Source organism: Somniosus microcephalus, chromosome 1 (genome assembly GCF_052327205.1).
Source record: "Somniosus microcephalus isolate GS21.2 chromosome 1, FLI_Smic_1.0, whole genome shotgun sequence".
In the NCBI taxonomy this organism is placed as follows: domain Eukaryota; kingdom Metazoa; phylum Chordata; class Chondrichthyes; order Squaliformes; family Somniosidae; genus Somniosus; species Somniosus microcephalus.
In genome coordinates this window covers 257,001,510-257,014,491 of record NC_140987.1, presented here as the reverse complement: position 1 = coordinate 257,014,491, position 12,982 = coordinate 257,001,510, and the positions used below count along the sequence as shown (strand labels likewise).

Genomic DNA, 12,982 nt, shown 5'->3' with positions numbered 1-12,982 from the left:
GGAGAGAACGCGATACAGCTAGGGAGGGGAAATAAGAGAGAGACACAATGCCACAAGGAGAGATGGAGCAGCAAAATTGCAAACAAAAAGAAAACGAAAGCCAAGGCCATAAAAGAAAAAGAGGGAAAAAAAGCCTTGCGAAGGGAGAAATTGCCTTGCGAAGGGAGAAATTAAGGATATAAATAAAAATGGTAAAACTTTAATGCTTATGCTTATGGTGTCAGCCATAGCTCAGCGGGCAGTACTCTCGCATCCGAGTCAGAAGGTAGTGGACTCAAGCCCCACTCCAGAGATTTGAGCACAAAATCCAGGCCAACTGTCCCAGTGCGGTACTGAGAGAGCGCTGCACTGTCGGAGGTGCCGTCTTTTGGATGAGATGTTAAACCAAGGCCCTGCCTACTCTCTCAGGTGGACGTAAAAGATTCCACGGCCACTATTCGAAGTGCAGCAGGGGAGTTCTCCCCAGTGTCCTGGGCCAATATTTATCCCTCAATCAGCATAAAAGAAATAGATCATCTGATCATTCTCACATTTGCTGTTCGTGGGATCTTGCTGTGCACAAATTGGCTGTCACGTTTCCTACATTACAACAGTGAATAAACGGCAAAAGTCCTTCATTGGCTGTAAAGCGCTTTGGGATGTCCTAAGGTTGTGAAAGGCGCTATATAAATGCAAGTTCTTTCTTTCGTTCCTCTCTACAGCAGATCTCTCCCTCAGCATATCTACACCTTGCATCAACATATCTTCGGAATTTCTTTCCATAGTTGGCTTGGTGCATTGTCACTCTGCTTGCAGCATGAAAGATCTGATTTATAAGGAACACAGACATTTAAAAATGTAATATCAATATAATCAAATAGGAAGCATTGTAGGAAAAGTGAAACTGCTGGGTCTATACAGGTACTAGATGGAGTCAGTTTGCTCACTGCCACGATTGCTTTAGGATGGTTATATTTCCATTTGGTAACAACTGTGTTGGTAGTATTCCTCACAAGTAGTTAAACTCAATGTCACTCAATAATATGACAGCATTTTTGCCTAACCCATACCCTCTGGTACCCACAGATAGCTGTTTGACGTGCAAGAGATCAACAACGTGCATTTAGATAGCGCTTTCAACATAGTAAAATGTCCTCGGTGAAAGAGAAAAGGGTCTCAGCCCAAATTTGAACGCACGGCTAAAGCAGACTTACTAATTTTCCTTATCAAGCCTTCTGCTTGGAAGTCAAAAGAAATTTTCTCAAAGTAGAAGGTACAGCACCAGTAAGCATCCACCTCAGAGTCCAGCACCTCCAGAAATCGACTAACAAGGTCATTCATGCCTTGAGCATAGCTTACATCTAAAAAAGACAGAAAAAAACATTTATTAGGGAATGCACACAGCAACATCTCGTTCCACACAAGTTATTTTTTGATCAAAAATGCCATAGTTATTAATGCTAATTTTATAAATTGACTGTGATGCGCCATCAATTACTCAAAAGACTGAGGTTAAGCGAGTAACAACCAGGCTTTTATTAACTAAAGAATGAAGGTCTAGTCTCGAGTGGTCGACCCGTCCAGAATACTAAGGGACTGGGAGGTAGTCACTTATATACCTGGAATAGTGGGAGGAGTCAGCCGAGGCATGTCCAGACCTGTACCTAGTGGAATACACATACACATACAGACAGGTATAACAGTGGTTTACCACATTCACCCCTTGTTTAAAAATGAGTCCGGCGGGGTGAAGTGTATTTAAAAGTTCGTGTATTGGAGTCTCTCCGGAGGTCTTGTCTGCCGCTGTGATCGACGTGGCGACGGCAGGGGTGGTGCAGCTTCCGGCGTCGCGTCCCGTGTAGGCTGGGGCACTGGAGTGTAGTCCTCGTGGGTGACGGTCCAAGGCGAGCCGGCTGCTGGGGTTGGATATCGGGTGGTTGGGGGGGGGGGGGGGGGGTGGTGGTAATGGGTAGTGGGTTACAGCGGTCCCCGAGGGTGTCGTGGGGGGGGGGGGGGTGGTAATGGGTAGTGGGTTACAGCGGTCCCCGAGGGTGCGAGGTCTCGTATGGAGACTGTGTCCTCCCGCCCGTCCGGGTACGCAATGTAAGCGTGCTGGGGGTTGGCGTGGAGGAGGTCGACCCTCTCGACCAGGGGGTCCGTTTTATTGGTCCTCACGTGTCTTCTCAGTAGTACCGGCCGTGGGGACGTCAGCCATGGCGGTAACGCTGTCCCCGATGTGGACTATCTTGGGAAGACAAACATTTTCTCGTGAGGGGTGGCATTGGTGGCAGTGCAGAGCAGTGACCGAATCGAGTGGAGCGCATCGGGGAGCACCTCCTGCCAGCGGGAGGTCGGAAGGCCCCTAGACTTTAAGGCTAGTAGGGCGGCCTTCCAAACTGTTGCATTCTCTCTTTCCACCCGTCCGTTCCCCCGGGGGTTGTAACTGGTGGTCCTGCTTGTGGCTATACCCCTAGCGAGCAGGTACTGGCGGAGTTCGTCGCTCATAAACGATGAGCCCCGGTCGCTATGGATATAGCTGGGGAAACCGAACAGGGTGAAGAGGCTGTTCAGACATTTAATGACCGTGGCACTGGTCATGTCCGGGCAGGGGATAGCGAACGGGAAACGGGAGTACTCGTCAATGATGTTGAGGAAGTACACATTGCGGTCGGAGGAGGGGAGAGGCCCTTTAAAATCGACGCTCAGGCGTTCGAAAGGGCGAGTGGCTTTTATCAGGTGGGCTCTGTCTGGTCTATAAAAGTGCGGTTTGCACTCAGCGCAGACTTGGCAGTTCTTGGTCATGGTCCTGACCTCCTCAATGGAGTAAGGCAGGTTGCGGGCCTTGATGAAGTGGAAGAACCTGGTGACCCCCGGGTGGCAGAGGTCATTGTGGAGGGCCCTCAGCCTATCGATCTGCGCGCTGGCGCAGGTGCCACGCGATAGGGCATCTGGGGGTTCATTGAGCTTCCCAGGCCGGTACAAGATCTCGTAATTGTAGGTGGAAAGTTCGATTCTCCACCTCAAGATCTTGTCATTTTTGATTTTGCCCCTCTGCTTGTTGTTGAACATAAAAGCAACTGAACGCTGGTCAGTGAGCAGGGTAAATCGTTTTCCGGCCAGGTAGTGCCTCCAATGACGCACAGCCTCCACAATAGCCTGGGCCTCCTTCTCGACCGTGGAGTGTCTGGTCTCCGGGCCCTGGAGGGTTCGTGAGAAGAATGCCACAGGTCTCCCCGCCTGATTGAGGGTGGCGGCCAGAGCGAAGTCGGACGCATCGCTTTCCACCTGGAAGGGGATGGATTCGTCCACTGCGTGCATGGTGGCTTTGGCAATGTCCTCCTTGATACGGTGGAAGGCCGAGCGGGCCTCTGCCATCAGGGGAAAAGAGGTGGATTTGATCAGCGGACGGGCTTTGTCTGCATAGTAGGGGACCCACTGGGCGTAGTAGGAAAAAAACCCTAGGCACCTCTTCAGAGCTTTTAGGCAGTGGGAGTTCCATAAGGGGACGCATCCGGTCCGGGTCGGGACCGATGACCCCGTGTTCCACAACACAGCCAAGGATGGCGAGGCGGTCTGTGCGGAATATGCACTTCTCCTTGTTATATGTCAGGTTCAGGAGTTGGGCAGTGCGGAGGAATTTCTCGAGGTTTGCGTCATGGCCGCAGATGGTCACATTGTCCAGATATGGGAAAGTGGCCTGCAGCGCGTTTTGATCGACCATCCGGTCCATCTCCCTTTGGAAGACGGAGACCCCGTTGGTAATGCCAAAGGGAACCCTAAGGAAGTGATAGAGGCGGCCGTTTGCCTCAAAAGCAGTATACTGGCGGTCTTCGGGGCGGATGGGGAGCTGGTGGTACGCTGATTTCAGGTCAATGGTCGAAAAGACGCGGTACTGCGCGATCTGGTTGACCATGTCAGCTATGCGGAGGAGTGGGTAGGCGTCCAGCAGGGTGTAGCGGTTTATTGTTTGGCTGTAGTCGATGACCAGGCGTTGTTTCTCGCCGGTCTTAACGACCACAACCTGGGCTCGCCAGGGGCTGGAGCTGCCCTCAATAATCCCCTCCTTCAGGAGCCGCTCCACTTCGGTTTTGATGAAAACCCTGTCCCCGGCACTGTATCGCCTGCTCTTTGTGGCGATGGGCTGACAGTCGGGGGTGAGGTTAGCAAACAGTGGGGGGGGGTGGGACTCTGAGTGTGGAGAGGTTGCATCTGGTGCGCGGCGGGCAATTTGGAGGCTGCTGGCTGCGGACTGTGAGTGGGGGGAGGGGGCCACCGTACGCCATCGTAACGCTTTTGAGGTGGCACTGGAAATCCAACCCCAGTAGAACGGCAGCGCAAAGTTGGGGCAGGACCAGGAGTTTAAAATTATTGAACACAGTCCCGTCTACTACTAGTGTCACCACGCAGTTGCCGCCAATGTCCGCTGACTGGGACTCGGCGGCCATAGAAATCCGCTGGTGCGCAGGCAGGACTGGGAGAGAGCAACGCCGCACCGTGTCGGGGTGGATGAAGCTCTCTGTGCTCCCGGAGTCAAAAAGGCAGTTTATTGCATGGCCGTTTACCTTAACATCCAATTTGGACCGAGCTAGTTGGTGCGGTCTCGTTTGGTCCAGCGTAACAGAGGCCAGCGTAGGGGTCGGTGTGTCGCTGCGGGTATCAGATTTGGGGGGGGGGGGGGGGGTGGTTGGCGGCCTGCTGCGTCCCGGCTGGTGTCCAAGATGGCGGCGTCCATGATTCCCATGTGGCTGGAGTCATCCAAGATGGCTGCTGCTGCGGTGGTTCGCACATGGCTGGGGAGGCCCAAGATGGCGGCCCGCACGCGGCGCTGTTGGGGGCCCAAGATGGCGGCTCGCACGGCCCACACGCGGCGCTGCTGCCGTTCGGGGTGGCTTTGGCCTTGCAGACGCTAGCGTAGTGTCCCTTTTTCCCGCAGCCCGAGCAGGTCGCATTCTTCGCCGGGCAGCGCGCTCTGGTGTGTTTGGCCTGGCCACAGAAGTAGCATTTCTGGCCTTGGGATACTGCTGTCTGGCTTTGGGACACTGCTGCGGTGGTTGGGCCGTTGTTGGGCTGTGGCTGGGGTGGCACGGTGCTATGGGGCTGTCCTACCGTGTCCCAGGTTGTCGTTCCCCGCGGCGTCCACGGTGCAGAGGAGTAGGCATCCATGCCCCGGTAGGCTGCGTCCAGCGTTAGTGCGATTTCGGAGGCTTTGTCGAGGGTGAGGTCACTCTGCTCCAGCAGTCGCTGTCGGGTGTAGTTGGACCTGTGGCCCACTACGAAGGCATCCCGGATCAGTTCCTCCATGTACTTAGTGGCCGTTACCGCCTTACACCCACAGGCCCGGCCAAGCACAGACAGTGCTTGGAGGTATTCCTCAGTCGATTCCCCAGGTTGTTGCTTGCGACTCCCCAGGAGGTGCCTGGCGTAAACTTCGTTCACAGGGCGCGTGTACTGGGTCTTGAGGAGCTGGAGGGCGGCTGTGTACGAGGTCGCGTCCCGGATGACTGAGTACACTCGGTGGTTCACCTTGGAGACCAGGACAGACAGTTTGTTCGCATCCGTTACGACCGCAGTGGAGGCAGTCAGGAATGCCTCGAAGCACATGAGCCAGTGAGCAAACTTGGTAGAAGCGTCCGCTTCCCGACTGTCCAGGTCCAGGCATGCTGGTGTGAGGATCTTCTCCATTATAAAAAATTTAGTTAATAAAATTGATGCGCCATCAATTACTCAAAAGACTGAGGTTAAGCGAGTAACAACCAGGCTTTTATTAACTAAAGAATGAAGGTCTAGTCTCGAGTGGTCGACCCGTCCAGAATACTAAGGGACTGGGAGGTAGTCACTTATATACCTGGAATAGTGGGAGGAGTCAGCGGAGGCATGTCCAGACCTGTACCTAGTGGAATACACATACACATACAGACAGGTATAACAGTGGTTTACCACAGACTGCATGGTCCTTTTTGAAGGTGACTATAGAATGGCAAATCTGGCTGATTCTGAAGCCTGACTTCTTGATCCCTCTACAAATCCCATTCATTTTTTATTATTTTTCAAAAAGAAAATTAAAATTCCCTTTTAGGTGCTCCTCTGGGACAATATTAAGCCCAGAATGCTTATGATGGAAAAATTACAGATTGATTGATCCAATGGTGGCGTGAAGCTATCTGTCCTCTCAATCTATTTTATTTATTTTAAATGTGGTGGTTACTAGTGGATATATTTTCTAAGTCCTAATACACCTACTTCATCACCAGATATCAAATAGAATGCCACCTCTAGGGATTAGGGATTATAGTATCCATAAATCGTAAGACTTGAGCACAAAAATCTATGCTGACACTCCCAGTGCAGTACTGAGGGAGTGCAGCACTGTTGGAGGTACTGCCTTTTGGATGAGATGTTAAACCGAGGCCCCGTCTGCTCTTGCAGGTGGATGTAAAAGATCCCATGGCACTATTTCGAAGAGGAGCAGGGGAGTTATCCCTGGTGTCCTGGCCGATATTTATCCCTCAATCAAAATCACAAACAGATTATTGATTATCTGAGAGGCCATTATCACATTGCTGTTTGTGGGAGCTTGCTGTGCGCAAATTGGCTGCTGTGTTTCCTACATTACAATAGTGACCACACTTCAAAAGTACTTCATTGGCTGTTAAAGCACTTTGGGACATCCTGAGGTCATGAAAGGAGCTATATAAATGCAAGTTTTTCTTTCTACAGCCAGGTATGTACATTAATCCATATTCACAACTGCATGGCTAAGATAGCAGCAGTGAGTGCAACCTGACTACAATAAATAAGATTTGGAGTAATACATCTTTTAGGGTAGTAATAATTACAGTAAACTGACCCATCAGAATGAGTAAAGAATTAAAAATAGAAAGGGCCTTACACATAATAGTCAACATTTAGCACATTCCAACTGCGTGGCAAATAAAACTCATCAAAATGTCAGTTAACTTTATTACTGTAATATTAATCCTATAAAGAATAATTGAAAAAAATTTAAGCACAAATTATTTTTTCAAACATTTACTTCTGCTCTCCCTACTTCCTCTCTTGTTTCTCCTTATCCTCACAGTGGTCTCAATTCTATTTTAAACTCTATTTCTGTCTAGCACACTATTCTGAGCTTTACTCTTAAAATTCGTTCTGTGTACTTTGTTTTTCTTTCCAAGCTTCCTGCCCGTTGAAGAAATTGCCGCCTTCTGTAATTGACTGGACACCAAGACCACGGGTCATTTATTCAACCAAGCAAGAGGCACAGAAGTGACTGACCCTAGTCATGCCATGCACCAATGCATTGTTCTCACACCGAGCAGACACTTGCTCAGGTTAGGCAGGATATCATAGAATTACATAGAATGTACGGCACAGAAACAGGCCATTCGGCCCAACCAGTCCATGCCGGTGTTTATGCTCCACTCGAGCCTCCTCCCATCCTTCCCTCATCTAACTATATCGGCTTGCATTTATACAGCTCCTTTCACAACCTCTATTCCCTTCTCCCGCATGTGCTTATCTAGCTTCCCCTTAAATGCATCTATACCATTCGCCTCAACCACTCCTTGTGGTAGCGAATTCCACATTCTAACCACTCTCTGGGTAAAGAAGTTTCTTCTGAATTCCCTATTTGATATCCGTGGAGACGACAGCCCAGTCGGGGCATAGCAAGACACCTCATTCACGACACACCCAAGGATTAAACTCACACCTCCAGTCAAAGAGCAAGAACCAACTGGATCATTTGAATCTAAATGCGAGGCCTCTGCTGCCAGGTTAAGATATAATGGCAGAAACACAGTTTAACTGCAAATAACCGCAACACTAACATACAAAGAGAAAATGCTGGGGTTGGTTTTCATTGCAGATTTATATTTCATCGTGACATTTTATTAATTGCTTGGGACCAATGCCAGTAAATTTAGGTGGGGTAAATTAAAGAGAGCAAGACCACAAAAGTCTTGGCATACGAGTTGAGTTTTAATGGCAATGATAAACCAGTATTGCATGTAGGAAATTTAAAATAGTCTCGATTTTCAATTGCCGGTGCAAAATGGGAGATACATTTATTGTAATGACGGTTTCACCAGTAATGGGGAGATTTTGACCTCATTAGTTTTGACTGGAGTCGAAAACAGCTCCCAAAGGTGGTAGGACAGTTTTCTAACCCTCGATAATACGCCATTACCTTTTTAAAAAATTTAATGAAGCCCTAGATCAGCGTCAGCCTCTCGCTGAGTGGGTAGCACTCTCGCCTTTGAGTCTCAAGGTCATGGGTACAGAGTGCAGGAACACTATATTCTGCCAATAGGAAAGAACAAACTAAACACTAACAAGACTCCATGATGAATAAAGCTGTAAGGGAACAATTGAGGGTAAGGAAAGAGGCATACATTAAGCACATAGACAGCAGGGGAATGCATGATAAGGGAGATTACGAAGAGAAGGTTGGGATGGGAATAGGGCCATTAAGGGATAGACAGGATAATACCACAGGTAACAATAAAGATGGCAGAAATATTAAATAATTATTTTGCTTCAGTATTTACCTGGGAGATAGAACAGGTGGACATGACATTGGATGATGAGATTAGTAATGAGATAAGTGCATTTAAAATAAATAGAGCTATATTAAATAAACTAATCAAACTCAGGATAAAACCCCTGGTCCCAATAGATTGCATCCACGCATTTTAAAAGAAGCTAGGGAAGAGACAGCAGAGGCATTACTACACATATTTAATAATGTTAGAAAAAGGTGCAGTGCCAGAGGATTGGCAGATAGCTAATGTAATACCTATATTTAAGAAGAGGGACTAGAACATGTCCAGGGAATTATAGACCAGTCAGCTTAACATCGCGCCAAGTTCTGGTCACCACACTTTAGGAAGGATGTGAAGGCCCTTGAGAGGGTGCAGAGGAGATTTACCAGAATGGTTCCAGGGATGGGGGATCTTAACTACAAGGACAGGTTGGAGAAGCTGGATTTGTTTTGAGGGGTGATTTGATAGCGGTGTACAAGATTATGACGGGTTTGGATAGGCTAGACGGGGAAAGGCTAGTTGATGGTAAAAGGACTAGGGGACACAGATTTAATGTTTTGGGCAAGAGATACAGGGGAGATGCGAGGAAAAACCTTTTTACGCAGCAAGTGGTGAGGACCTGGAACTCGCTGCCGACGGAAGTGGTGGAAGCAGAGACTGGATAGGCACTTGAGGGAAATAAACTTGCAGGGCTACGGGGAATAGAGCGGAGGAATGGGACTGCCTGGACTCGATGGGCCGAATGGCCTCCTTCTGTGCCGTTATGACTCCATGACATCGGTGGTAGGAAAAGTAATGGAATCCCTACTAAAGGAGAAAATAGAAGAACATCTGGAAGCCGAAAACATAGTAGTGAATAGTCAGCATGGATTTCAAAAGGGAAAGTCTTGCTTGACCAGCCTCATTGAATTTTTTGAAGAGGTAACAGAGAGAGTAGACAATGGTAATGCAGTCGATGTAATTTATCTAGATTTTCAAAAGGCCTTCGATAAGGTACCCCATAATAGACTGATGAACAAGGTCAGAGAATGCGGCGTCAGGGGACAGGTAGCAGAATGGATAGCTAGCTGGCTTCAAGACAGAAAGCAGAGAGTAGGGGTAAAAGGTAGCTATTCACAGTGGTAGAAGGTGGGTAGTGGTGTTCCACGAGGATCAGTACTGGGATCACTGTTGTTCACAATTTATATTAATGATTTAGACATTGGAATCAAAAACACAATTTCTAAATTTGCGGATTACACCAAATTGGGGTGGGGGGAGGGGGGGTATAGTCAATACTGAGGAGGACTGCAACAAATTACAGGAGGACATTAATAAACTTGCAGAATGGGCATATAATTGGCAAATGATGTTCAACACAGATAAATGTGAGGTATTACATTTTGGTAGGAAGAATAGGGAGGTCACTTATTACTTGGAGGGTGGGAGTCTAGGTGGGGTAGAGGAACAAAGGGATCTCAGAGTACAAATACACAAATCACTAAAAGTTGTGACACAGATTAGCAAGGCCACAAAAAAGCAAACCAAGCACTAGGGTTTATTTCTAGAAATATAGAATTGAAATGTAAGGAAGTCATGATAAACCAGTATCGAACCTTGGTTAGACCACACTTAAGAGTACTGCGTACAGATCTGGTCGCTATATTATAAAAAGGATATAGAGGCACTGGAGAGGGTGCAGAGAAGATTTACAAGGATGATACCAGAAATGCGAGGGTATACATATCAGGAAAGGATGAACAGGCTGGGTCTCTTTTCTCTTGAAAAAAGGCTGAGGGGTTTGTTTTGATAGAGTGGATAGAGAGAGAATGTTTCCACTTGTGGGGAAGAGCATAACTAGAGGCCATCAATATAAGATAGTCACCAAGAAATCCAATAGGGAATTCAGATGAAACTTCTGTACCAATAGAGGGTTATGCTGATAGATTTAGATGAGGAAAGACAGGAGGAGGCTCGAGTGGAGCATAAACGCCGGCATGGACTGGTTGAGCCGAATGGCCTGTTTCTGTGTCGTATATCATATGTAATCACACTCAAGGACATGAGCACAAAATCTAGGCTGACACTCCCAGTGCAGTACTGAGGGAGTGCTGCACTGTCAGAGGTGCCGTCTTTCAGAGGAGACGTCAAACCAAGGCTCCATCCGCCCTCTCAGGTGTACGCAAAAGATTCCACGGCCACTATTTGAAGAAGAGCAGGGGAATTCTCCCCGGTGTCCTGGGCCCAATATTTATCCTTCAATCAACATCACTGAAACAGATTATCTGGACATTATCACATTGCTGTTTGTGGGAGCTTGCTGTGCGCAAATTCGCTGATATGTTTCCCACATTACAACAGTGGCTACATTTGAAAGTACTTCATTGGCTGTAAAGCACTTTGGGATGTCCTGAGGTTGTAAAAGGCTTTCTTTCATTATTTTTCTACAGATGACTCGAAGAAGCAACGCTAAGAAGAGAAGCAAATGTAATGACTGCGTTACCTGGATGAAATGCAGCAAAAGTGATGAGTATGTCTCTCAACACCATTAGGTTGATCACGCCTTCATTTCTAGAGAAGGGAACAAGCATCATTGATAAGTACATGACCGGGCCAGGCAGAGAAACAAAATAGCCCGAACTTGTGATGAATGCATGATTGATTGAGCAGGTGGCTAATTGCCTACCAGGTAGAATTTGAAAGCAATCAGTCCTTCTATATATGCTTTCGAAAACAACTTATATACTTATATAGCGTCTTTATCGTAATAAAACATCCCAAGGCGCTTCACAGGAGTGTTATAAAAAAACAAAAAATTTGACACCGAGCCATATAAGGAGAAGTTAGGGCAGATGGCCAAGAGCTTAGTCGAAGAGGTAGGTTTTAAGGAGCACCTTAAAAGGAGGAAAGAGAAGTGGAGCGATTTAGAGAGGGAATTCCAGAGCTTAGGACCTAGGCAGCTGAAGGCACGACTGCCAATGGTGGACCCTGTAAAATCAGGGATGTTCAAAAGGCCAGAATGCTGGAGCGCAAATGTCTAGGGGGATTATAGGGACTGGAGGAGATTAGAGACAGGGAGGGGCGAGGCCATGGAGGGATTTGAAAACAAGGATGAGAATTTAAAAATCGAGGCTTTGCTTAAGCGGGAGCCAATGTAGGTCAGCGAGCACAGGGGAGATGGGTGAGCGGGACTTGGTGCGAGTTAGCACATGGGCGAGTTTTGGATGACCTCAAGTTTATGGAGGGTAGAACTAGGGAGGCCGGCCAGGACTACATTGGAGTAGTCAAGTCTAGAGGTGATAAAGGCATGGATGAGGGTTTCAGCAGCAGACAAGCTGTGGTAAGGGCGGAGACAGGCGATATTACAAAAGGTGGAAATGAGCGGTCTTCGTGATAAAACGGATATGAGATAGGAAGCTCAATTCCTATTTGGTCAGCCTTAGACAGTTGCTGGGGAGAGAGATCGAATCAGTGGAAAGGGAATGGAGTTGGTGGTGTGAACCGAAGACAATGGTTTCGGTCTTCCCGATATTTAATTGGAGGAAATTTCTACTCATCCAGTGCTGGATGTCGGACAAGCAGTCTGATAGTATAGAGATGGTGGAAGGTTTGAGAGAGGCGGAGGTGGTGTAGAGCTGGGTATCATCAGCGTACATGTAGTAACTTACTGGTAGTAATCTAGGACTCGTTCAGTTCTCGGCACATCTTTGTCTATGATCCTAATCGCTTCATGCAGTTCATGCACATCGATTCTTTGGCGGTCCACATAAACCTAGAGAATATTTATCAAAAACATTCACCTTTATGTCATCAATAGTTTACTGTTATTTTGCCATGAAATACTTCTCCGCTGCATTGCTGGATCAAACGATTTGGACATTACGTGGAGAGACTGGAGAAGCTGTGATTGTTCTCCTTCGAGAAGAGAAGGTTAAGGGGAAATTTAATCGAGGTGTTCAAAATCATGAAGGGTTTTGATGAGAGTAAATAAGGAGAAACTGTTTCCACCGGTGGGAGGGTCAGTAACCAGAGGGCACAGATTTAAGATAATTGGCAAAAGGACCAGAGGGGAGATGAAGAGAATTTTTTTCACAGTGAGTTATGATGATCTGGAATGCGCTGCCTGAAAAGGCGAAGGAAGCAGATTCAATAGTAATTTTCAAAAGGGAATTGGACAAATACTTGAAGCGAAGAAAATTTGCCGGGCTGTGGGGAGAGCGCTTGGGGGGGGGAGGGGAGGCGCGGGAAGAGAGTGGGACTAATTGGATAGCTCTTTCAAAGAGCCGGCACAGGCATGATGGGCCAAATGGCCTCCTTCTGTGCTGCAAGATTCTGTGATTAGAAGTGTCAGTGCTAGATCAGCAAAGGTTAATAATGACATGTGGGCTAGATTTACATATATCTATTTTAATGCTGACCCATCCTCTTTCACGTAACAGCTTGGGATTTTTATTATAGAAACTTGCTTATGACCAGATGAA

The 12,982-nt window shown here is 47.6% G+C and overlaps 1 protein-coding gene across 4 annotated transcripts in view; it reads right to left on the bottom strand.

Moving 5' to 3' along the window:
* The window catches only part of LOC147124738 (TBC1 domain family member 15), a 100,045-nt gene that overhangs the window by 48,172 nt on the left and 38,891 nt on the right, over positions 1–12,982 (bottom strand). For all 4 annotated transcript variants that reach the window (XM_085992469.1, XM_085992478.1, XM_085992457.1 and 1 more), the window contains 3 exons: positions 12,170–12,273; positions 11,005–11,072; positions 1,194–1,340 (listed from right to left, as the gene is read on the bottom strand). In XM_085992469.1, coding sequence (XP_085848595.1) covers positions 1,194–1,340; positions 11,005–11,072; positions 12,170–12,273 — 319 coding nt within the window. The remainder of the gene's footprint in view (positions 1–1,193; positions 1,341–11,004; positions 11,073–12,169; positions 12,274–12,982) is intronic.